This window comes from Diplodia seriata (genome assembly GCF_021436955.1).
Source record: "Diplodia seriata strain FDS-637 chromosome Unknown scaffold_1, whole genome shotgun sequence".
In the NCBI taxonomy this organism is placed as follows: domain Eukaryota; kingdom Fungi; phylum Ascomycota; class Dothideomycetes; order Botryosphaeriales; family Botryosphaeriaceae; genus Diplodia; species Diplodia seriata.
The window spans coordinates 3,037,466-3,062,518 of record NW_027117308.1 but is presented as its reverse complement, the minus strand read 5'-3'; the positions used below and the strand labels follow the sequence as shown (position 1 = coordinate 3,062,518).

At 56.2% G+C, this 25,053-nt stretch overlaps 7 protein-coding genes across 7 annotated transcripts; 5 read left to right on the top strand and 2 right to left on the bottom strand.

The window, feature by feature from the left end:
- Window positions 1-179: 179 nt before the first annotated feature.
- PMS1 (ATP-binding mismatch repair protein) lies at window positions 180-3,771 on the top strand (the record flags this gene model as incomplete). Its single annotated transcript, XM_066772395.1, has 5 exons — window positions 180-212; window positions 271-352; window positions 422-508; window positions 563-941; window positions 990-3,771. 5 exons carry the CDS (start codon window positions 180-182, stop codon window positions 3,769-3,771), a joined length of 3,363 nt encoding a protein of 1,120 aa, XP_066637674.1.
- A 1,646-nt stretch (window positions 3,772-5,417) lies between these two features.
- SLS55_000887 (uncharacterized protein) lies at window positions 5,418-7,815 on the top strand (the record flags this gene model as incomplete). The annotated part of the gene is made up of 3 exons (XM_066772394.1): window positions 5,418-6,718; window positions 6,778-7,046; window positions 7,103-7,815. The coding sequence occupies 3 exons, from the start codon at window positions 5,418-5,420 to the stop codon at window positions 7,813-7,815; spliced, it is 2,283 nt and encodes a 760-aa protein (XP_066637673.1).
- Window positions 7,816-8,024: 209 nt separating this feature from the next.
- Window positions 8,025-8,754, top strand: MNAT1 (CDK-activating kinase assembly factor MAT1; the record flags this gene model as incomplete). The annotated part of the gene is made up of 2 exons (XM_066772393.1): window positions 8,025-8,316; window positions 8,714-8,754. The coding sequence occupies 2 exons, from the start codon at window positions 8,025-8,027 to the stop codon at window positions 8,752-8,754; spliced, it is 333 nt and encodes a 110-aa protein (XP_066637672.1).
- A 209-nt stretch (window positions 8,755-8,963) lies between these two features.
- Window positions 8,964-10,412, bottom strand: SLS55_000885 (uncharacterized protein; the record flags this gene model as incomplete). Its single annotated transcript, XM_066772392.1, has 1 exon — window positions 8,964-10,412. One exon carries the CDS (start codon window positions 10,410-10,412, stop codon window positions 8,964-8,966), a length of 1,449 nt encoding a protein of 482 aa, XP_066637671.1.
- Window positions 10,413-13,140: 2,728 nt separating this feature from the next.
- TEF3 (translational elongation factor EF-1 alpha) lies at window positions 13,141-16,491 on the top strand (the record flags this gene model as incomplete). The annotated part of the gene is made up of 3 exons (XM_066772391.1): window positions 13,141-13,328; window positions 13,432-16,383; window positions 16,440-16,491. The coding sequence occupies 3 exons, from the start codon at window positions 13,141-13,143 to the stop codon at window positions 16,489-16,491; spliced, it is 3,192 nt and encodes a 1,063-aa protein (XP_066637670.1).
- Window positions 16,492-19,623: 3,132 nt separating this feature from the next.
- SLS55_000883 (uncharacterized protein) lies at window positions 19,624-20,081 on the bottom strand (the record flags this gene model as incomplete). Its single annotated transcript, XM_066772390.1, has 4 exons — window positions 19,624-19,711; window positions 19,856-19,924; window positions 19,976-20,016; window positions 20,067-20,081. The coding sequence occupies 4 exons, from the start codon at window positions 20,079-20,081 to the stop codon at window positions 19,624-19,626; spliced, it is 213 nt and encodes a 70-aa protein (XP_066637669.1).
- A 562-nt stretch (window positions 20,082-20,643) lies between these two features.
- On the top strand, window positions 20,644-24,313 carry BMS1 (Glycoside hydrolase 2 (Mannanase, beta-galactosidase); the record flags this gene model as incomplete). The annotated part of the gene is made up of 4 exons (XM_066772389.1): window positions 20,644-20,704; window positions 20,759-20,829; window positions 20,881-20,970; window positions 21,026-24,313. 4 exons carry the CDS (start codon window positions 20,644-20,646, stop codon window positions 24,311-24,313), a joined length of 3,510 nt encoding a protein of 1,169 aa, XP_066637668.1.
- Window positions 24,314-25,053: the final 740 nt, after the last annotated feature.

Sequence of the window (25,053 nt, the reverse complement as noted above, 5' to 3'; positions counted from 1 at the left end):
TTCGAAGAGATACCCCACTCGAATTTATATTTGCATCCAAAAGTAGGCGGGTCGATGTCAGTGGTGCCTGAGGCAACAAGACGGGTAGGCAACAATTAAGTGGGGCTGCGCGCGCATCACGCGTCATGCATCGCGTCTCCCGCGAACGCGCTTCGCCTCCGCAACCACCATGACCTGAGATGGCGACCATCAAGGCCATAGAGGGCCGCTCGGTATGTCCCACGCGTTGCTTCATGCCACCGATGCATATGCTGACCCGCGACTGCTTAGGTACATCAAATCCAGTCTGGGCAGGTCATCGTCGATCTTTGCTCCGTCGTCAAAGAGCTCGTCGAGAACAGCTTAGATGCCGGTGCCACCTCGATAGGCAAGTAGCAGAAGACGCTTTTCGTGGGTACCGCGGGCTGATGTGCCGAGTCAGACGTGCGCTTCAAGAGCAATGGTCTCGAGACAATCGAGGTGCAGGACAACGGCCACGGCATTTCGCCAAACGACTACGAGACAATTGGTACGCTGATTTCCGAGCATGCGCTTCTTCTGACCTGCTGATATTGAATCACAGCTTTAAAACACTACACCTCGAAACTTTCGACCTACAATGACCTTTCCTCCCTCCAGACCTTCGGTTTCCGTGGCGAAGCACTGTCTTCACTCTGCGCACTCTCCAAATTCCACATCCTCACTGCTCGTGCCACCGACGGCCCAAAAGGCACTCGACTCGACTTTGAGACCTCCGGCAAGTTGAAAGGAACTTCGGTCGCGGCGAGCCAGAAGGGAACAACCGTAGCCGTAGAGAACCTTTTCTACAATCTGCCGGTCAGGAAAAGGGAGCTCGAGAAAAATGTCAAGCGGGAATACGGAAAAGTGCTTGGTCTCCTCCATGCTTATGCATGTATCAGCGTTGGAGTGAGGTTCTCCGTGAGCAATCAGGCTGCTAAAGGGTAATGATACTGTGCGGCGAATCTGGTTAGGTGCTAACTGACTGCCAGGAAGAAGGTCACTGTCTTCTCCACCAAAGCAAACCCCACTACACGGGAGAACATTGCCAATGTCTACGGCGCGAAGACACTAACCGCTCTAATCCCACTTGATCTAAAATTAGAGATGACGCCGACCACTATCGGGACGCAGAGTGCGAAGAGCTGGAGTACCCAAGATGACCCGCATTCAAGAGAGGTCCGCCTGGACGGCCATATCTCCCGTCCTGTTGTTGGGGAAGGTAGGCAAACTCCGGACCGCCAGATGTTTTTCGTCAACTCCAGGCCATGCGCATTGCCTCAGGTGTCCAAAGCCGTCAATGAGGTCTACAAATCTTTCAATATCACGCAATCTCCTTTCATTTTCGCCAATCTCGTCATGGACACCAACGCCTACGATGTCAATGTTTCTCCTGATAAGCGGACCATCATGTTGCACGACCAAACAGCCCTTTTGGAAGCGTTGAAAGAAGCGCTGATCGCCTTATTCAATGAGCACGATCAGAGCGTCCCACAAGCACAGTTGGGCATGAAGAAGCTGGGTCAGTTCAAGCCGTTGGATTTTGTCAGACAATCATCAACGACTCGAGAGTCTGAAAGTGGAGGAGATGCACGACATGCTCCGAGTGAGGACCACGAGTCAAACAATGGGTCGAGCTCCCCGCGCCCTGATAAGGAGGGCGACACCTCTGCCAGCTTGATCCAGCAGTTTGTTGGTCGAGATGCAACCAGCCGAAGCCAGCTTCCCCCTGCAGGCGAGGTGCGGCGAAAAAGCGTAGAAGCCTCCAAGGACAAGCAGAAGCTTGCACGTTTTTTGGCGAAGGGCGATGAAGAGCCTGGCTCCCAGCCACCAGGAGACACGGATGACATGCAGCTCGATTCTTCACCTCAATCACCCGTTCTCCCCCGAGCGGTGCAGGATTTCAATGAGCGTATTGCAAGCCAAGAAGCCAAACGCAAACAACCGCAGGAGCCGAGGGAACCTTCTCCGGAGAGTGCCAAAGACAGGGAACAAGAGCAAAGCATTGCGGTCATCCGGACTTCGTCTCAAAAGAACGTCCAAGGCCCGGTTCAGAACGCCTTTGATCGAATGCGGCCGAAGCGTGCGCCGGCAGAAACAGCCACGATCACCATTGGCGACAAGACCACGACGATGAAAATCGGCACCCCTGAAGCAAAACGTCGGAGGATTCACACGCCGAAACATGGCTTGCAGGGTGGATTGCTGCCCTCTCCAGGGAAGAAGTCTGGTTTTGTAAGCAGCTTGAAGCTGTTCCAAGCTCCAGGGACTCAGGCCGACGATGAAGACGATGAGATATCGGATGACGCATCGAATGGCGAGGAGCAGGAAGAGAAGAGCGAGAGCGGAAATGAGGAAACGCCGAGCTCTTCTGCGTCGGAACAGGCTCAAGAGGGTGAGAATGACGTTGAAATGGCAGAATCCAGCGATGAAGCGTCCAACGTGGATGCTGAAGAGCCTGTCGCTGATACGTCAGAGAAGATGGACAACAACAGCGAGCATCACAATGGAGCTGAGCATGAGGGGCAGAATGGGGAAGACCTGCCGCGCGCGGAATCTCCTTTATTTGTGCAGCAAGAGGAAGATGAGGATGACGAGTACTTGGACGAAGACGAAAAGAAGGCGCGAGAGGATGCTCGAGTCGCCGAGATCATTGCAAAGGCTGAAGAGAACTCTGCTCGACCATCAAACGACAATATGAAGCGAGCTACGAGCATTCTTAAAGGAGGGGTACGAAAGACTTCGACCTTGCAGCTGATCCAGCACCTGGAGACGTCCGTCTCGAGGATTGAGCAGACATTGTCTCAGCTGAACGAACAGCTTGGAGCTTGTGCCAAAGCCGCCGACGAAGACGCAGTGCCATCGGACGGCAAGACGGACCAAACACCCGAGGAACGTCTGTCCCTGACCGTCTCGAAATCCGACTTCGGCCGCATGCGCATCATCGGCCAGTTCAACCTCGGCTTCATACTCGCCGTACGGCCCGCCGCCACCAACGACGACACTTGCCGACCAACACCCCCCAACCTGCGCTCCTCTTCCTCTTCCACACCAGCACCGCCGTCGTCATCCTCGCCCACGTCCAAGTCAGACGACGAGCTCTTCATCATCGATCAGCACGCGTCGGACGAGAAGATCAACTTCGAGCGGCTGTCGACCTCGACGGTGCTCGCGCCGCAGCGCCTCGTGCACCCGCACCCGCTCGACCTCACCGCGATCGAGGAAGAAACGATCCTCGCGCACCCGGCCGCCTTCGCCGCCAACGGCTTCCAGCTCGCGACCGACACGAGCGGCGACGCGCCCGTCGGCCGGCGCTGCGCGCTGCTCGGGTTGCCCGTCAGCAGGGAAACGACGTTTTCCGTCGCGGATTTGGAGGAGTTGGTCACGCTGTTGGGGGAGACGTCGTTGGTGGAGGGGGCGGCGGCAAAGGGAAGCAGAAGCAGTATTCCGCGCCCGAGTAAGGTTAGGAAGATGCTGGCGATGAGGGCGTGCAGGAGTAGTATTATGGTGGGGAAGACCCTGACGATGCGGCAGATGGAGCGCGTCGTGCGCGCCATGGGCGAGATGGATAAGCCGTGGAATTGCCCGCATGGGAGGCCGACGATGAGGCATCTGGCGAGTTTGAAGGATTGGGGCGGGTGGAGGGAGGGGGATGGGGTTGTGGGGTTGCAGGACGGGGGTGGTGGGAGGGCGGTGGGTCAGGGGACGACGAAGACGACAACGACGACGGGTTGGGGGAGGTTTGTGAGGGGGGAGAGGAGGGGGGTGGAGTGAGTGAGTGGTGGTGGTATGGTTTGTGGATAGGTGTGTATATTGATTGACTGGTTTTGAAACTGAGTCCAGCCTCGTACTTACGAATCCGAATGAAGATGACAAGGGGTATTCAAGCACCGCTTCATGAAAATCGAACCACCGGCTACCTTGCAATCCAGGATCGAGAAATGGCTTTCATTTAAACAAGTGGGTTACAACCTTTGGACGTGTTAAGTCTGAGGTACTGACCTTGGCAGTCTCACAACAACGCCTTCGACCACAAGAATGACGTCTCCTCTTACCATTTGCTGGATGGACATCACGAATGTTACATCCATCAACGTATGTCGGCATTTTGAATTCCATCAGTTCACCCTTCTGTGGCTGAAAACCCCCCACCGCGAAGCTCACCGCTGCTGGGAAGACTGCAAACCAAGCGACCTTCTCCCTCGCATTTACCCCAAGAATCTCAGCTACATACATAAACTTGTTGCTCAGCCTTCCACAGCACCGTCCGCGCTGCCAAGACTACAAGCACATCCACCACGTTGTCGTTGAAGCCATCGGTTCCCCGCCGCCGGCCGGCCTCCCATAAACTGACCCAGCTCGTATGAATAATCAGCCAGGTCTGCTCCCCCACCAATCCGCTACCATCCCACACTACTCACCCAGGGCACTGGCTCCATGACTCAGCATCGAGTAGCCTAAATGAGCCACTTTCGCGCAGGCGAGCAAGCGATCTACAAGGAAGCGCGGCTGTGGCGAGCACTGCGCCACCTGCGCGGCGTTTCCAACAAACGCTCGAGCGAGCAGAGAGCCCCGCTGCCATGCAAAGCTAGCAGCTCACTCTCCGAGGCTTTCTGCCAAGTGAATTTCAATACAAGACATAATAGGCCTATTGGTCGGACCCGGCATATATGCAAGGCAGATCAGCAGTGAAAAGGGCTGATCGCAGCAGGATCGCGAACCCCGCCTTTGCAGATCGTCCTATTTCGGAACTACCCAATCATGTCTGACTTGGTCGAGCTATTGTCTGATGGGAGCGCTGCTGTAGCCTAGGCCACGGCGAGGATCAGATGCCATGCATTCCCTAAACAAAACTACAAGGCTGTGCGCGATCCATTTGGGGCTTCGGACGTTCACCCGCCAACCTTCTTGAGGAACTGCTAATAATAACCGGCAAGCCTCGTCTTGAAGAACGTATCACAAGAATACTTTGGAGGTGCACCTGACTTGCTTTCAGCCTTGCAGCTGCGGGTATTAAAGAGTGCTATATTGCAACTGGAAAGGCGATCTGACCCCACAATAACAGACCACTAGCCGCCATGCAATCGCTAAACGGGAAGTCTCCGCAAAATAGCCAGGTGAGGCGGGATTTTTGCGAGATTTACGCGTTCTACTTAACTGACACTTGACAGGGCCGAGCCGCAAGAACAGTCGAAATGCGATCCTCAAGTTCAGCTACTCTATACGACAGGAGGGGGGATCACAATGCTCATGGACTTGCGAGCCTCCCAACCGCATCAAGCGAGTTCACTCGTCGAGTGGAAGACAGTGCAGAACTCGTCGACCTATACGACGGGCCTTCTCATAGCCTCACGTCCACGCCTGACATGAAACCCCCTTTCCCTACGTTTACGAAGCGAGTTGGTCGCTCTGCTTTGGCCATGAATGTTGCAGCCCTAGCATTGCTGGCAACGGCCATTCCAGCGCTTACATATCTATGGTTCTGCAATGGCTCCAACAAGGTCTGGCGACGCATCATGATCGACGGCGGGCTCGCCCAGGCGGTGACTGTTTTGACCCTCGCCGTCCGCCTCGCGGTTGCCACTCAAGCCGGAACGGTGACTTCAATGCTCGCCTGTATATCATTGGAGTCTCGGGCACTCGGCGGAACGTCTTTGAAAGATGGAGCCGCCCTGTCGATAACACGCTACGTCAACTCTGGCCCGTTGTCAACCGCACCTGCTTTCTGGAAAAACACGCAATGGCGAGCAAACGGTCAAGTGTTCCTCGTCGTCCTATCAGTGACGCTGTTTACCGTCGTCTCGCAATTCACATCTACTCTGCTCCTTTGGGATGTGCGCCAGGGCAGCGTCTTGGGCTTCAGCGACCAGCGTCAGATGGACGTCGGATTCCGCATGCAGAGCTACGTCGAAAAGTTCGGCTTCGTCATCACACGCAGCCCGAATTATTGGCTCTCGTCGCCCCCGGGATACCCTGCATTCGCGGAGCACAGCGAGGAGCCTGCATCAACCTCGGACGTCTTCGTTGACACAGGTCCCTCGATCCGTGCACTTTTGCCTTTCGGCTCGGAGAATGACCGCAGGGCGCTATCCGAATACACCGGCATCGCTTCGGTGTTCGATACCAGGGTCATCTGTGTCAGGCCGAGATTTCCCTCTTGGAACTTCTTCCGCAATTCGACGGACGACGTGAACGTGGCCATCTTCAACGGGACCGTCTTGCCGAGCCATGTCGTTAGTGATGTTGCAGACATCCTCCGGTACGAGCATGCAGCCGAAGGGAATCCTTTCGAATGCCTGCTGAACGAGCTCCTCCTCCAGGACGACCAAAGTTTCAAGATTTGCAGGATAGGAGCTGAATCGGGAGGCTTGGTCAGCAGCGTCGACACGATGCAGAATACGACGCTGGGTTACACCTACGATTCCGCCAGTAGGCAGTGGAGAGCGCAAAACAACGAGACAGCCCAGACTTGGCCAGTGGAGCTGGGACACGCAATACTGATTATTAGTGCGGGGGATCCCGGGACACCGAAATCCCGGACAGATGATTCCGACCTTCGCTACTTGGCCTCATCTCTGCCAATCAATGAGGCAACAACTAGTTTTACCATTCATGAAAGGGACGCTTGGCTGGACTTTGTACCCAATCTGGCTGGTGACAGTATAATGAGCGTTCATCATCCAAAGGCCAATATTAGCATGACAATGTGCTATGATGCCATGTGAGCTCAAAGTTTCGTCTCCGCGAGTACTTGCGAAAGCGCTGACCGCCATGGTGTAGACCGCTGAAGACTCCGGGTCGTCGCATGAAGCATCGATATGATATCCCAATCAAAGCAACCAGACGAGCGGATGTTAGCGAGCCCCGTCTACAATGGGACTCGACAGCCCAAAGATTCGACACAAGAGCAATTTTATCGCAGCTTCTTCCTGGCCACCACGAGTTTTCACAACGGGCCATTTTGGATTTGGACGTTAATGAACTGAAAGAAGGACTGCATCTCATGAGTGCATTCTGGAATCCAGCAGTCAATGCCACGATTGAAGGCGGTAAGTACACGTAACGTCTGATATCTTCCAAGCCGAGACTCATGACTGCTTCGCAGCTCCTGACTTCCTATGGTATCCGAACTCGACCCTCGGTGCACCGCCCGCGCCGGTTTTCTCTCCCGACTCGCTGCAGAACGCCACAAGCTTCCTCGCACGCTCGTCCGAGCCGGCGGACTTCCTGAGCAGCATCATCTGGGATTCCTTCGACGACCAGCCCTTCCAAATCGCCGTGGCCTGCGAGAACTGCAGCCGGATGGCGACCGAACCCGGCATCTCCAACCGGTTCCCGGGGAACTCGGGCCTCAACCTCGTGCTCGACTGCGTCTTCAGGGATGTTCTGGCGCAAACGGCAAACCCGGCTCTGGCTTGGCAGGCGTTGCTGACCATGGTGCTTCGCATTGCCTACTATGACTGGCTGCCTGCCTTCGATCTCTCTGCCGATGTGTCCGTCACGTCCATGGTCTCCTGTCAGATTCCCAGGCGTACCATCGGCTTCGCTGTTGTGATGGCGAACCTTGTCCTACATTCGATCGCCTTCAGCGTCGTTGTCTACTGGTTTTGTTTCACCACGCGATATTCGAGTCTCGGGCAGTCATGGCAGGTGGTAGCGCAGTTGAAAGCCCCAGCAACAGAAGACGTACTTCAGGAAGCTACTGTATTAGACGATGAAGAGGTCGAAAAGAAAATGGGCTCCGTGCTGCGGCACAGGCGGCTCAGGCTTATGGAAGACCGGGAAGGCGAACGTGTCTGTCTCCTACACAACAGTTGAGCCATCCATAACTCTTGAAGTGGGTTGCTCAGAAGACGAATACAATGCCATTGTATTAGCTCGGAGTCTTTGTTTTGATAATTATACCGTCCTTTGTGCAGTTACAAAGTCAAAACCAGTACATTGTTAAATCTCGAGCAATGCTTTTAAAGACACCCAACAGCTCACCCTGAAACTCATCACAACCCAACTACCACCACACCAAGGCCATGGCTGAAGAACTCTTCTTCGTGATCGGTACCTTCGAAAAGGCATCCCTCGGTACCAAGTGCCCGAGATGCCGTGCGGAGTACTGCGATTACCCCGGAGTGAACATCCCCATCTCCCTGGTGGAGTGCGGACACGTCCTCTGCTTTAGCTGCATTGACGCCATCTACCTGCGCCAGCTGAGGGCACCCCCTTATCGCTGCTGCTATTCCGACTGCGGCACTGCGTTCTCCCCTTACTGGGGCAACTCGAACAAGCTGCTTGCTTTGGATGCGGAGTATGAGCGGTACGACGGTATGATGGTTGCGCGCTACGTCTTTGGCGATGAGTCCAACCCACGCTCCGATGCTCCTTTGTCTCCCCAGCCTCATTACGTTCTTAGAGTGGACGAGCCCAGCCCACTTTCCGGTGCTTCATTGTCTCCCCCGCCTCATTACGTTCTTGGAGACGAGCCCAGCCCACTTTCCAGTGCTGCATTGTCTCCCCCGCCTCGCCCTTTGAGCAAGTCCAACCCGAGAAAGCGCAATTCAAGGAATCCCAACCCGAGAAAGCCCAGCCCACGTCCCGGTGTTCCCTTGCCTCGTCAGCCTCAGCCTTTGCGAATGGATCACAAAAAGCCTGCCAGGGTCCGCAAGAATAACAAGCGGCGCCGTAAGAACTCAAAGAAGCCACTTGCTGCTAACCGTTAAAGGCCCTCTTGATAAATCCAAGCAGATCAACTGCGATCCCTGAGGTCTACAGAGACCGGACACTTTCGCGTGGTCGGGTAAGTAAGAAAACCACCATTCCAATAGAATCATGCTCTCTTTGAGATTCTGTACTTGAATTCCATAACCAATCTACCTATCCAAAATTATGTCTGACGATGCATCCCAACTTTCCTGAATTAATCTTTCCATTTCTCTCCGTACCAACACACAATTCACTACAATCCCCTGATACTACCATTTCTTCGGCTTCCTGTCCCTCGTACTCCTCCTCAGCCCCGTCTCCAAAAAGGAAACCTTCCCCTTCTTTTTGATCGCCTTCTCAGCAGCGTCCGCTTGTCTCTTCCGCTTCAGCCCTCTTGCCTTTGCCGTCGCCTCCTCCCTCTGCTTCTTCTTTCTAGCCGCCTTCTCCCTCTTCGCCTTCGCCTCCTCCTCCCTCTGTGCTTCCTCGTCGTTGTTCCTTTCCCCCTCCTCTCTCTCCTTCTGCGCTTCCTCGTCCTTCCTCCTCTCCTCCACTTCCCTCTCCGCCTCCTCCATTTCCCTCTCCGCCTCCTCCTCCTCCCTCCTCGCCTCTTCCTCTTTCTTCCTCTTCGCCGCCTCCTTCTTCGCTTTCGCATCTTCTTCCTTCTTCTTTTTCTTCTTCGTCGCGTCCTCCCCCTCCCGTCCAGCCTCCCCCTCCTCCACTTCCCCCTTCTTCTTCTTCTTCCCCTTCACATTGCCCTCCCCCTCCCCCTTCTTCCCCTTCCCCTCCACCTTCGCCTTCTCCACCGCCTTCGCCTTCCCCTTCTCCACCTTCGCCCTCTCCATCGCCCTCCCCCTCGGCTTCCCCCCACCCGCCGACTTCACCGCCACCTTCGTCGCAAACCCCGTACTATCCTTATCCATCGTCTTCTTCGTCTTCGTCTTCCTCGTCTCCTCCACCTCCATCGTCTTCTCCGCAGTCGCCGCACCCGTTTCCATAACAACAAACCGCGGACTACCCCCACTACTCACAACCACCGGTACCGCTCTGCCTTTCCCCACACCCGCCGCCGTACCCGCCGCCGCACCCGCTGCCGCACGTCTCCCAAACTCCGCCCCCGCCAGCTGCCTGTGCGTGGTGCGGCGCGGCGAGAGGGCGGAGAAGGTTGGGGTTGTGAGGTTCCTCCCGGTACCATGTTGGTGCTGAGGAGGAGGAGGAGTTTTCTTGGAGGAGGGCGGCGGCGCGTCGATGAGGATGTTGGCGAGGCTGGTGTGGTCTGCGGGTTTGCGTGAGGGGGCTGCGGCAGTGGCGGCGGTGGCGACGGCGGCTTCCTCCTGCTTCTTGGTTGTCTTGTGGTCTGGTGCGGGTTTGGGCGAGGGGGCGGGGGCGGCTTCTTCTTCCTCCTGCTTCTTGGTGGTGGTGGTCTTCTTCTTCGTCGTCGTCGTCTTCTTCTTCGCCGCCCCCGCCCCCTTCGCAGCGGTGGGCTTTGGTGCAGCGCGGGCGCGGGCCTTCGGAGCAGTGGCGGCCGTATTGGGTGCGGGAGCGGCCGTGTCGGGTGCAGGAGCGGTGTTTTTGGGAGCAGCAGTAGCAGTAGCAGCAGTGGTGGTGGCGGTTATCTTTTTGGGAGCGGCAGTTCTCCTTTGGATTTTAGATTTAATTTGTTGCGTGACCTTTTCGGCTGCCTTAGTTTTGGCAACGCGTGGGGCATTTTCGCGAACCATGGTGCAAGTCTCGTTGTCGATTCCCAGTTGCGTTCAAATGGGGAGTTGGAGCGAAAAACGAGTCTGACTTGAGCTTGGAATGTTGATCGCGGTCTTTGCGAGAGAGAAGTATTGAGGCTATCCTTTGTTATCATTAGAGGATAATGAGACGTACCGGAAATGGATTCCTGTGCTTGGCTGGTGGTAGTGATAATTTTTGTGCTCTTTGTGTGGCGGCCGGAAATGAACAAAGTATGCCAACAGCTCCTTCATGTACTGTGAAACGCTGCAGTGTTGAGATTCGGTAAAGACTCGCAAAAGATACGACTGTCTCAAGCAAGGGTTGTGTCGTCAACATTCAAGTCAGCCCTCGTCAGTCGACCAGAACCGTTCAAATGCACGTCTTTGTCCTGAACCCCTCCTTTCATGACTCGGTGGAAATATTGGACCCTTAGTAGAACACGACTGTTTGACAAGATAGATATGTCCCCTGCGAGAGGCTTGTCCGCGGGACTTCCTCAGTATTTTCAGTGTGAAGCTTCTCTTCGCAAGCGCGAGAAGAATTTTGTGATGTGTGTACATGGAGGGACACATACGACCGCAAATCACCTTTGCTCCAGCTATCAGATAGGTGTCTAAAACATTCAAGGGAGAGAAATACATAAATTGTGAAGCTGGAGGCTGGAAACTTTCGGTTCTTAGAAAGTGCACTTGAAAAGCGCAATGGTCTGAACAATGGGTTTGAAAGCTACTTCAAAGTAAGATAAAGATGTTATGGCTGTTGGCGAGCATAGGGGGAAAGCGTGGCAGGTAAAGGGTCAGATGAGAAGTTAAAAACAAGCTTCCGATATTTCACTAGTTGGGAGGCTTCCGCAGCAGGAGGCTGGGTGACTGGCTTGACCAAAACCTATGTCGGTTCGCTTGCTTCATTTTTGAGGCGCACTATGGCACATCAGGGCTACCACGTAACGCGGCTTGTGAGTTCGCAAGCCGTGAAGTCTGGGAAGATCAACCTCGAGAATCTGCAACACCGTGCATGAGTCGGGCCCACAGATTAACGGTGGCTCTCGCTCCAAGAGTGCTATTCCTGGATTAAAGAGGGTGTTCGCATCAAGACAGAAAAAAAAAAGGCAGAAGCTGAGGTGAGCTGTTGGCTTGGCTGCTGTCAGCATAAGGCGGCATTCCCACGCAGCGACCTCTCGGCGCCACCGCCCACTGCATTAGTACAAGCGTACGCGACCAAGAGCCTTATCTTAAAATGTGGAGAAAATCCGGGGTATCGATATAAAAGGGCGAAGAGCGTCGGTTGAGGTTGTCACGACACAGGCAGACATTTGCAGCATGCGGCTGACAAAGCGCCATCGACGACGGACAATAATGGACAAAGACAGCCGGGTTCGTCAGGCAAAATGCCAGTCCCAGAACGGGCGAGGAATGCGCCGGCGTGGAATACAAACCGCGGCGCCGGGCTGCCCTTCCGGGATGGCGCGAGCGATTTGGGAAGCACGGGCAGGGCTGGGTACAAACTTTTTTTCCGCAAACCCTGATCGCCGCTCCGAGTGGCCAGACCCGCAGAAATTATGGCAGGGTGCTGGAGAAACTTCAGGAACGGAAGGTGAGTGGCAGCCGTCGCCACCACTGCAGCCACCGCTCCACAATATGTGCTGCTGTTGCGGTTGCGAGTCCAGAGAAGGCGCGAGCCGGCGCATGCAGCAGAGGCCAACGCAAGGGCGCTGGCAGGTGTCGCCAACGTGTTCTCGAAGGCTTCGATGCAGCTGCCACTACCGGGAAGAGTCGGTGAAAGTGACGATAAGCGCGGCGACGCGGTTGGCTGGCCCCGACTAGGGATGGCCGAGCGGTCGCAGCCAAGTAGGCAGGCGGCGCCTGGTCCTTTCCGGCAGCGGTGACTCGGCATACGCGCCGACGCCCTTGCGGACGAGACGAGACGAGCGAGGCCTGGGGCAGCCGGGCGTGTGCGGGCTGCGGGCTTGTGCTGGCTGCGGGGGATAAGGGATAAGACAGAGAGCCGTGCGGCGCTCCGTGTTGCCCCGCGTGCCGGGCGGGTGCAGCAGAGAAGAACACGTACTCGCTGGATGCTTGATAGCGTGGCAAAAATAGCATGCTGAAACGCAGCTGTGCAGCCAGGGCGGCAGGAGTGCGGTCAGCCAGGCGGGGGCGCACAGCTGGCGGGCCGCCGGGCAAGCTGCGTGCGGCGAGCGAGCGACGGCCGAGGCTGGCTGCCGGGTGCTGAGCGTTGGGCGCTGGGTGCTGGGGCGCCTGGCTGCAGCTGTCGTCGCGGCAAAACTGGCATCGCAATCGGCACGGCGGTCGGGCGGCGAGGCCACGGGGCGATGGGGTTTGCAGCGAATTGCGACGGCGGCGTTGAGAGTCGGTCGGCGGCTGCCCTGCTGGGGCCGTGCGCGACGCAATCCCTGCAACGCTTACATGCACAGGAAAGGATTTTTTGTGCTGATAGTACAAAAAGCGTCGCCCCCTCTGGCTCGCCCTCTCCTCCGCAACGCTCTCCCTCTCTCAATCCCACCTTTTCTCTTTTTGCTTCATAGAAGGGTCTCCAGCTGCGCGCCGCAGTTTGCAGACTCCGTGGCTGCGTCTCGATCGCACTGTCGCGTCGCCACTGATACCCGACCGCTAGATTTCGACTTTTTCACGGGCCCCACCAGCCCTTAATATTAAAGCCGGCGACGCCCCCGACCCTCTCTCTCTCCAACCTTCGCATTCCTCCTTCAAAATGGCTCCCGCCGCTGCACACCCCACCGCCGGGCAGGTCAAGTCCGAGAACGCGAAGAGCGTCAAGGTCCTGGAGGAGCTTCTCCAAAAGCTCTCCGTCTCCAAGGAGCAGGATGAGATCCTCTCCACCTCGCAGGACCTCGCCACCTTCATCAACGGCGACATTGAGGAGGGCGACGCCCCCACCCAGTAAGTTTCCCCAACCGTCCTGGCCGCCGCCGGCCTGCAGCAATGCTGTTGTCGTCGCCCGGTCGCACTGCCCCTCCTGCAGCTGCTGACAGACTCGCTCCAGGGCCGTCGCTCTGCTGAAGAAGCAGCTCAGCAACAAGAAGGATGCCCTCGCCAGGGAACGCGCCCTCGATGCCATCAAGGCCATCGCCTCGCACTCGACCGTCTCCCCTGCCGTTGAGCCCTACCTTGTCGCCCTTCTGCCCGCCACCCTTACCGCCATTGGTGACAAGATGGTCCCGGTCAAGAACGCTGCCCAGGCTGCTGCCCAGGCCATCGTCCAGGCCACCAACGCCAACGCCGTCAAGGCCGTCATCCCCGCCATCATCGACTCCCTCCACACCGCCCAGAAGTGGCCCGAAAAGATGACCGACCTGGCGTGCATTGAGCTCCTCGCCGAGAGGTCTCGCGCTCAGATGGGCTACCGTGTCCCCGACCTCCTCCCCGTCGTCTCCGAGGCCATGTGGGACACCAAGGCCGAGGTCAAGAAGGCTGCCTACACCACCATGGAGAAGCTCTGCGAGCTCATCTCCAACAAGGATATCGAGCGTTTCATTCCCGAGTTGATCAAGTGTGTTGCCAAGCCTGAGAACGTCCCCGAGACCGTCCACTTGCTCGGTGCTACCACTTTCGTCTCCGACGTCCACGAGCCTACCCTCGCCATCATGGTTCCCCTGCTCGAGCGTGGTCTTGTTGAGCGTGAGACTGCCATCAAGCGTAAGTCGGCCGTCATCATCGACAACATGTGCAAGCTGGTCGAGGACCCCAACATTGTTGCCTCTTTCTTGCCCCGCCTGTACCCCGCGCTCAAGAAGAACTACGAGACCCTCGCCGACCCCGAGGCTCGTGAGAAGACCAAGCAGGCCATCGACACTCTGGCCCGTGTTGGTCACATTGTCGACGACAAGCTCCCTGAGCGCTCCCGCTCTGGTGACGTCGCCACCATTCTTCCCGTCCTCAAGACTGTTCTCGGCGAGAAGGCCAACAACGCCAAGTTCGAGCCCATCTACGAGTACATCTCGGCTATTGCTGGTCAGCTCATCGACGAGAAGGAGACCGAGTCTGCCGTCTGGGCTGCCAACGCTGCTCCCTACTTCACCGCCATCCTTGGCGAGGAGAAGGCCAAGGACGCCGCTGACAACCTTCGCAAGAAGACTCTGCCTGGCTTCGTCGAGGCTGAGGAGGTTCCCTCTGACGAGGAGGAGGGTGAGGATCTCTGCAACTGCACCTTCTCCCTGGCCTACGGTGCCAAGATCCTGCTTAACCAGACCCACCTTCGTCTGAAGCGTGGTCAGCGTTACGGTCTGCTCGGCCCCAACGGTTCCGGCAAGACCACCCTGATGCGTGCCATCAACAACGAGCAGCTTGAGGGTTTCCCCAAGCAGTCCGAGGTCAAGACCGTCTACGTCGAGCACGACCTCGACTCCGCCGACACTGAGCAGACCGTCATCAACTGGACCATGAAGAAGCTCGAGTCCGCTGGTGTCACCAAGTCCCAGACCGAGGTCGAGAACACCCTCGAGGAGTTCGGCTTCGTCCGTGAGCAGCTTGGCGCCCCCATCACCTCGCTTTCTGGTGGTTGGAAGATGAAGCTGGCTCTTGCCCGTGCCGTCTTCGAGGAGCCCGATATTCTTCTGCTCGACGAGCCCACCAACCACATGGACGTCAAGAACGTTGCTTGGCTCGAGAACTACCTCATCACCTCTCCTTGCACCTCCATCATCATCTCTCACGACTCCAAGTTCTTGGACAACACCATCCAGCACGTCATCCACTACGAGCGCTTCAAGCTCAAGCGTTACCGTGGTAACATCTCCGAGTTCGTCAAGAAGGTTCCTTCTGCCAAGTCCTACTACGAGCTCGGTGCCTCGGAGCTGGAGTTCAAGTTCCCCGAGCCCGGTTTCCTTGAGGGTGTCAAGACCAAGGCCAAGGCCATTGTTCGTGTCAGCAACATGACCTTCCAGTACCCCGGTACCTCCAAGCCCCAGATCTCCGACATCACCTTCCAGTGCTCTCTCGGCTCCCGTATTGCCGTCATTGGTCCCAACGGTGCCGGCAAGTCTACTCTCGTCAACGTCCTGACTGGTGAGCTCATCCCCACCTCGGGTGATGTCTACCACCACGAGAACATCCGTATCGCCTACATCAAGCAGCACGCTTTCGCCCACATCGACCACCACTTGGACAGCACCCCCTCGGAGTACATCCAGTGGCGTTTCCAGACTGGTGAGGACCGTGAGACCATGGACCGTGCCAACAAGCAGATCACCGATGATGACGAGAAGGCCATGGACAAGATCTTCAAGATCGAGGGTACTCAGCGCAAGGTCATCGGCATCCACGCCCGTAGAAAGTTCAAGAACAGCTACGAGTACGAGTGCTCGTTCGCGCTCGGCGAGAACGTCGGCATGAAGAACGAGCGCTGGACCCCCATGATGACTGCTGACAACGCCTGGATCCCCCGTAACGAGATCATTGCTTCCCACGCCAAGATGGTCGCCGAGGTCGATCAGAAGGAGGCTCTCGCCAGCGGTCAGTTCCGTCCTCTGGTCCGTAAGGAGATTGAGGCTCACTGCGCCAACTTCGGTATCGACGCTGAGCTCGTCTCTCACTCTCGTATGCGTGGTCTGTCTGGTGGCCAGCGTGTCAAGGTCGTCCTTGCCGCTTGCTCGTGGCAGCGTCCCCACTTGATCGTCCTTGACGAGCCTACCAACTACCTTGACCGTGACTCTCTCGGTGCTCTGTCCAAGGCCATCAAGGCTTTCGAGGGTGGTGTTATCATCATCACTCACTCTGCTGAGTTCACCAAGGATCTCACTGAGGAAGTCTGGGCTGTCATGGACGGCAAGATGACTCCTTCGGGCCACAACTGGGTCGCTGGCCAGGGTGCCGGTCCCCGTCTGACCGAGAAGGTCGATGAGGAGGACAAGTTCGATGCCATGGGTAACAAGATCGAGGGCACCAAGAAGAAGGTCAAGCTTTCGTCTTCGGAGCTCCGCAAGAAGAAGAAGGACAGGTACGTTGACCATTTCTCATTTTCGTCCATGGACAAGATGCTAACGTGTTGTATAGGATGGCCCGCCGCAAGCGTGGTGAGGAGGTCTTCTCGGACGAGGACGAGTAGATTCGTGCGTGAAGGATTCTGCGAGTCTTTCGTGCTTTTTCTTCCTGTGTTTTTTCAGCGATTCCCTGATGTGGACGATCAAAAAAGCATAATGGTGACGGTTTGTCTAGATGCCGGCTAAGCACGTCATCAAGATGGCATGCGTGATGCTCGGCTGGGGTTGGGTTCGGCGTCTTTTTCTCCTTTTGATTATGGTGGATTAGAGTCATGGCTTATGATTTCCCACTACTGCTATCGCGACGCGCAAACAGCAGCTTCTTCTTGGCAGATTAGACATAGATCTCGCTGCTGCGAAAAAAAATTGAAGACATTGATGAATTCATTCCATGTGTCGAAATGCATGATGTCGCGGTTTCGCAGGTCACGTGCGTGGCAAGATGAGTTCACTCTTGCCCATTTCGACTGGTGTCGATCAACGTCAGGTCGTGTAGCTTTTACATCACGCCCAGCGTGGCAAGGCAATCTGCGGTTCAAGCTAGTTACATGTAACTCGTTGAGAAGTGTGTCAATAACTGGGCCGGCAATAGTGTACCGGAGACCCCACTTGATAATGCAGAATGAGATGTGAGGGTGTGGCGTTCGGGGAACCATTCTATTGCACCAGAAGAAAGCTAAAACACACTGTGCTAGTAATAAGAGAATGCTTAACTAGTTATATCGTCAGTGGTATGCTTTACTCCGTTGTATGTTTAGCTATACAGGTCGGGTTTTATCTGTTCATACATCATACAAACAACCTGGAATGCCGCGTATGACCATAGATCGTAGAAATTCGGGTATCTCAACCGCTCCCATGAGGAATATTAGTACTGACGTAAGACTTCACAGACGTGGTGTAGCACTTACACGATGAATCGGAAGTCTTGGCATTCTACACTCTTTAAAACACCGATGGCGAATGATTTAGACGCTTATACTTATTTGCACATGCTTTTCAACGGTGAGAGAACTGTAAGTTGAAGCAGATTACTTAGCGAGGCCAATGGGAATCGTAGAGCAAGGACGTGGTATCTCAAGAGCCTGTATTGGTGAGGCTCCAAGGTCGAGCTCTCGGTATAGTTTGGGCTGACTTTTTTTTGGAGCTGCACTGAACCCTACATTGAGACACGGCTTGTGACGTAAGAATCTTCTTTTTGAGCAGCTCGGACGTGCTTTTCTCCGCAAGGCTGGTGAAGGATTGTTCGGAATCAGTAGGTGGCTGCGGCCGTGGAGGGTAAGCCGACCAATCGAGCCAATCTGCCAGCGCTTCACCCCAGCCTTGCCCGACAGGCAGCACGTCGCCCCATGTCATACGGTCTTCGTGACACGTCGCACGCGCTGTCTGGCTGCTGCCTATCCAGTAACGCCAGCCGGATGAGCCATGTCAGTTCAGCCTCGCGGGACAAACGTTCTTGGCCCACGTCAACCCAGCCTTGCCGAAGCAGGGTCCCGGTCCAGCCTGCCGTTTAAAAGGCCTTGAGCATCGAGCTCAGTTGCACCCGGCCTTCTCAGCCTTCACAGCTCTCAACGTTTTCCTCATCATCTACTCACCATGGGAAACGACCAGGTCGCCACATCGGCAAAACACTCCGACGAGGACACGGTCATCCAGAGGGAAACGATATGGCACCAGAAAAGCTCGGATGAAGTCCAATCCCAGCAGCAGGCGGTGCGTAGCCAAGGTTGTTGCATTGGCGAGTGATTCAAAGCTGACGGTGAAGTGAAGCAGCCTCAGGACTCGGTCGCCACGCAACCGACCGGTTCGGGCGGTGCCAGTGCACATGCAGCCAATGCTCAAGCAAACGAGACTGGCGCCCGAGCTAATGCTGCTGGTGCCCATGCGTTTTGAGGTCTATGTTGGCAAGTGAGAAGACAAATAGTGGGGCAGAAAGGGGAACATTGCAGGAGGTGTGGACTGGAATAAGACACTGCAGATAGAATAACGAATAACCATCTCAGTGCATACTCATTCTGCGGAAATGGCTCGATGTCACCAAAGCTATATTAAGTTACTTCTTCGTCCTGGATGTGCACACGCGGTGCCATCTTTCGGAGCCGACGGAACGGCATTGACAGTGAAATGGAGCGGCAACGTTAGATATTCCACGCATCGAAGAAACTATGAATCTCCATTCAGATGCTCTCTTCTGGTAAGGTGAAATTGGGGGTGAATATAAAGATGTTACAGCCTTAGTGCTCGTCCGCTTGCATTTTCTCACTTACCGTTGAAGTGGAAGCGCCTGTCAGCATGGCAGTCGACAGCCAGTCCGCAGCTTGTTAACTCGCAGTTATAGTTTGAACAACCCGCAGCATCTTTCACGTACGACCATAGGTCGCAGAATATAGGGCTTCCCGTCCGCTCAGCCGTACTCAAGCTGCGAACCGGCCGATTAGTACTCAAGTGGGTGACCATTGGGGAATCCCGGCTGTTGTACGTTTTGTTTTTTGCCCGTGCGGCGCGCCAACGTTTTGCCGAGCAGCCGCATCCAAATCCTACCTGCTACTTCCTTTGGAAAGAACCCTCTGTTCAACACCCGCTGGGATGCCGCAGCAAGAGTGGAGTGAGCTGCGGTTGTGCATGGATATATTGGAATAAGAACGGTAGAAGACTGAAGATATTAGCAGTAAGTAGCACCTCTATAAGGTATCCATGTTGGCAGCACTTTGTTCGCAGGGTGCTGTTTCTGCAAGCGTAGGCCGGAATGCTGCTGCCGGTGTGGGACGTGACGACCACATCTGTCGTGTGACGCAATCCAAGCCACCGATGTAGACTTGCAGGTGCTTTTTGATGAGCAGACTACGCGATAAGCAGGGCAACATTCGTCATGCTCGGCAATAGCGGATGGCAAGCGGGCATCATGGGACTGCATTTGCCCACTCATGTCTGCATGTTGCATGCCTCGTTGATAAACAAGAACACACGCCTTCACTTGAAATTACGTACGACAGCTTGTCAACGAAGAGGCCGCGCAACACATTTATGGTCTCTCAAGAACCAGCGGCAGCAGTGGTGTATCATGGTCATAATCTTGTCCATTCGTGAGGGTATCTAAAGTATGCAGTATGCCTCCCACACGATCCCCATCTGCGTGTTCAGACCAGCTCGGGACGGTGTATCTACATCGCAGCGCGGCATCGATCCCTTCGATAAGCCTACTGGGTCTTGACGACCTGGTCGGCCTCGACGGTGACGTGGTCGTTGGTCTCGAGGCTGTGGACAGAGTCTTCGGGGAACTCGGCACTGCGATGGCTTTTTGTCAGATGGATGGACAACAAGGTGTTGGATCTGTTGAGGTTGTGATGGAAGGGTGGGAATCATGTCTCGGACCGGAGTCTTGTCCGGGACGGAGAATGGCTCGCGGGTGGAGAGGTGGGGTAGTCGTACGTGAAGCCCTTGATCAGCTTGAACTCGTGAGTGACCTTGCCGCCCTGGTCCTGGACCTGCTTCTTGGCGCTGCGGCGGGAGTCAGCGTTGGTTTGCGAGGCGAGATGGCAGCAGTCTTACTTGTCGAGCTGGTCAGCGCTGGCGCCTTCCTTGAGGGTGACCTGATCCAAGGTTAGCAACGACAACAAGGTGTCTGCGGCCAAGTGCGTACGTTGATGACAGGCATTCTGGCAGTGGTGGTCGTGTATCGACGAAGTGTTCTGGAGAGCAGGATGGAGATGGGCGTGAGATGTTGGTGAGGGTGGTGAGGATGGGGAAGAGGGTCCGAGTGAGTGAACAGGCTTATGTATTGTATCAGGCTGCCCCTCCCCCTCCACACAATCAAGGCCGCTGCTAGGCGCTCGATGACGTGCGCTGGCCCAGCTGCGGAGCCAGCGATAACGTGGCGGTCAGCTGGGCGCCGCAAACCGCCTCATGTTCGTCGTCTGAGACGCGGGGTACTGGCTATCGCATGGGCTCTAGGTCGTATTGCCGCGGCATGGCATTCCGCGAGACGCGTACGAAGCGCAAGCTCCCCGCGAGCACGACCCCAAGAGTGCGGCGCCGGCTGCGCAGTGCAATGAGGGGCAGCCAGTCCCACCAACCGGACGTCGGCGAGTCGGCGACCTTCTTATCGATAACGTGCGACCCTTGCACCCTTGCGGCCTAGCGCGGACCTCTCCAGCCAAAATTTCCTCCGCGAAGCTGTCGCGACTTGCGATCTGCGTGAGGCTCACAGCGCAACCAACATGTCCGAACAGACTAACAAGCCTCATCGCACGGGCAAGGAGAAGAAGAAGCCGACGGGGGGTATGTTCTGCCGACTTTGCCATCCCGGGACGCTGGACTGACCGCAGTGCACAGGAACAAACCCCAAGGCCTTCGCCTTCGCCAACCCGGGGAAGCTGCAGAAGCAGGCCGCGCGCTCTCACGATGTACGCACTCCAGCCACTCGAAGTCGCATGCCGATACTGACCCCGGTCTAGATCAAAGAGAAGCGCCTCCATGTTCCCTTGGTGGATCGCCTCCCCGAGGAGGCACCACCCATTGTCGTCGCTGTCGTCGGTCCTCCAGGTGTATGTGCCCCAGTGCGCCGCTGGATAATGGGACGAATCGCTCACTCTAGTACAGGTTGGCAAGTCGACTTTGATCAAATCCCTCATCCGCCGCTACACGAAGCAGACGCTGTCGCATCCCATCGGACCTCTGACCGTCGTTACCTCCAAGCGCCGCCGACTTACCTTCATCGAGACCCCGGCAGACTCTCTTGCCGCAATGATTGATATCGCCAAGGTCGTGGACATTGTATTGCTCATGATTGATGGCAACTACGGCTTCGAGATGGAAACTATGGAGTTCTTGAACGTGCTGAGCTCCACCGGTATGCCTGGAAATGTCTTCGGCATCCTGACCCACCTGGATCTGTTCAAGAAGCAGTCAGCGCTCAGTATCCAGAAAAAGCGGTTGAAACACCGCTTTTGGAGCGAGCTGTACCAGGGCGCGAAGCTGTTCTACCTCTCCGGCGTAGTGAACGGAAGATACCCAGATCGCGAAGTCCTCAATCTGTCGAGGTTCCTGTCCGTCATGAAAAACCCGAGACCACTAGTGTGGAGGAATTCTCATCCTTACTGCGTAGCCGACCGCTTCCTTGACATCACACCGCCGACCGAGATCGAGGAGGATGCAAAGTGCGATAGGACTGTCGCGTTATACGGTTACCTGAGAGGCACAAATTTCCCGGCTCAGGGCGCCAGAGTACATGTGCCTGGTGTGGGAGACCTGAATGTGTCAATGATTGAATCGTTGCCAGACCCATGTCCTACGCCGTACCAGGAGAAGGCCGCTCAGCAGATTACCGGGAAGTCGAAGAGCAGGAGACTCGGAGAGAAGCAGAAGGTCCTCTTCGCTCCCATGTCCGACGTTGGCGGTGTTTTGGTCGACAAAGACGCTGTCTACATAGACGTGAAGAAACCAACGTTCGACCCTAATGCGGACTATGAGGAGCGAGGGTTGGGCGAACAGCTTGTCGTTGGACTGCAGGGTGAGAGAAGATTGCTAGGTGAGGCCGACAAGGGGTTTAAGCTCTTCAGCAATGGCGAAGCAGTCAGCAGGAATGCGGCGGAGGATGACACAAATGACAAGGGGCGAACTAGCCAGCGCCACGCTCGTCTTGCGAGCAGAGTTGAGGAAGAGGACGAGGAAGAGTATGGCAGCGAGGATGAGGAGGATGAAGACCAAGAAATGCTCGAGAGTGGCGACGAGGATGAAGAGGACGACACAGGATACGTTGAGGAAAGCCGGCTTGGACGTGCGTTCCGCAAAGATGACGACAAGGCTGCGAGCGGGGATGGTCAAGACGACATTGCATTCGCCGACAGCGATTCAGATCTCGGTTCGATTTCCTCTGTCGAAGATCAAGATCTCGAAGACCCCGATGATCTTAGCGACGAGGATGATGAGGAAGAAGACTCTTCGGATGACGAAGGCGCGCTGAAGTGGAAGGACAACCTTGCAGAGACTGCGCGAAAAGCTCACGGCAGGAAACGACCGTACCGGACCACTGAGCTCGCGCGTCTAATGTATAATGACTCCATGTCCCCAGCCGAAGTTCTAAAGACTTGGAGGGGAGAGCAGCAAGATGAGAACGCCGAAGAGCAAGATCCGGACGAGTTCTTCAAAGCTGTCAAGAACAACTCCTCAACGGAAAGCGAAGACCGTGCTATTCCAGAGTACAACTATGAAGCTTTGGAAGAGAAGTGGACCGATGAGGATAACCTGGAGGCTCTACGCCGGAGATTCGCATCGACCAGACTTGGAAAAGACGGTGACGATGACGAAGGCTCGGATGACGAGTTCGAAGGCATTGAGGATGACGATGAGGGCGACGGCGCCTTCGAAGACCTCGAGACCGGAGAGGTTGTGGGTGACAAAGAGGGTGAGGAAGACGAGGAGGCTAAGATGCAAGAAGAGCGTGATAAGAACGCACGGAAGAAGGAAGAACTCAGACTCAGATTCGAAGAGGAAGACCGCGCCGGGTTCGCCAACGACAAAACCAACGAACGGGCAGATGGCGGGGAAGACGAGGAGTTTGGTGAAGACGACTGGTACGACGCGCAGAAGGCTGCTATCCAGAAGCAGCTGGACATCAACCGCGCCGAGTTCGAGCAATTGGACGACCAGTCCCGAGTTCGCGTGGAGGGCTACAGGGCAGGCACATACGCTCGCATCGTGCTTGAAAACGTGCCCTATGAGTTCTCGGCGAACTTCAACCCGCGCTTCCCGGTCATCATCGGCGGTCTTACGCCTACTGAAGATCGCTTCGGGTACCTTCAGGTGCGCATTAAGCGCCACCGTTGGCACAAGAAGATCCTCAAGACAAACGATCCTCTCATATTCTCTCTGGGCTGGAGGAGATTCCAGAGTTTGCCTATCTACAGCATCTCAGATTCGCGAGTGCGCAACCGCATGCTCAAGTACACTCCCGAGCACATGCACTGCTTCGCTACATTCTACGGACCACTAATCGCACCAAACACCGGTTTCTGCTGCGTGAACAGCTTTTCCAACAAGAACCCTGGTTTCCGAATCGCGGCGACTGGCGTTGTCTTGAATGTGGACGAGAGCTTTGAGATCGTCAAGAAGCTCAAGCTTACCGGTCATCCTTACAAGATTTTCAAGAACACGGCTTTCATCAAAGACATGTTCGGCACATCCCTGGAAATCGCCAAGTTCGAGGGAGCCAGCATCAAGACTGTGTCTGGCATTCGTGGTCAGATCAAGAGGGCGCTCAGCAAACCGGAGGGATGCTTCCGTGCAACGTTTGAGGATAAGGTGCTGATGAGCGACATCGTCTTCTTAAGGGCGTGGTTCCCCATCAAGCCCCACAAGTTCTACAATGCAGTCACCAATCTGCTGGATCTACAGGGCGCAGAGGATGGCGAAGACAGCGCTTGGAAGGGTATGCGCCTTACCGGAGAAGTGCGCCGTGCGGAAGGCATCGAAACACCACAGGAGAAGAACTCGGCCTACCGCAAGATCGAGCGCACGGAACGCCACTTCAACCCGCTCAGAGTGCCGAAGAAGCTTGCGAAAGACCTGCCCTTCTCATCGCAGCCGGTACAGATGCAGAAGCAGAAGAGGGAAACGTATATGCAAAAGCGTGCCGTTGTGGCTGGCAAGGAGGAGAGGGTTGCCAGGAACCTCATGCAGCAGGTCATGACGCTGCGCAACGAGAAGGTTGCGAAGCGGAGAGACGCACAGGAGAAGCGGAGAGAAGGCTATCGGAAGAAGGTTGCGGAGAACGAAGAGAAGCGAGCGGAACGCGAGAAGCGCGAGAAGGCGGAGTACTGGGGGAAAGAGGGCCGGAAGAGAAAGGCGCAGGAGGCGGCGGCAAACCGCGGCGGAAAGAGGCGCAGGTGATGGGTCGCATCTTTTTGGTCAATCGTCTCATACTTTTTTTCTTCGCAGATCGATCTGGGCGAGCTCGTGGTTATCTGGGGGCGGTTACGTGCATGGAGGCGTGAGCTCGTTCTTGCAAACAGGCATTTCCCGGCGTTGATTGGGGGCGGCAGGGGGGCTACCCGAGATCTAGAGTTGCTTTTTCCATATGCACATCATCGAAAAGCGGACAGCAGCAGCGGCCGAGCATCGGGCGGCAGCAATGTGAAGCTCAATTGACGCGATGGCCCGTCGCGGCGGCAGCGCACAGGCACCCGCGTGGGCGTCCCGTCGGTGTTTATTGCGGCGCGCGCGGCTACACGGCGGACGCTCGAGGCACATGAGCACGCGGCGGAGACCGCGTACGTCTCGCGCCGCCCGTCCAGAAGACGCTCACCGTTCTTTGTTGTCCGCTAGACATCGGACGCTTGCATCGCGGCACGCGTTTCCTCTGCACCCGCCAGTCTCCGCCTTCACTTCTGCCCGGGATCCCGATTGCGCGGCGTTGGACGACCGCTCGCTCGCATCGCATCCCGCACACCCCGGTCACGCGTCAGGCGGGTCCGAACAGCAACGACACCGTCATCCCCCATCGACTGCAGCAGCGCGAACACGTCCCAGAATCGTGTCTCGGCCTCTCCCACCACTGCGCCCGCCCGAAACCGCCCGCCATGGCATCTGTCGCGCCCGACGCGGCCATTTCGCTGCCGCCAGACGCTGCC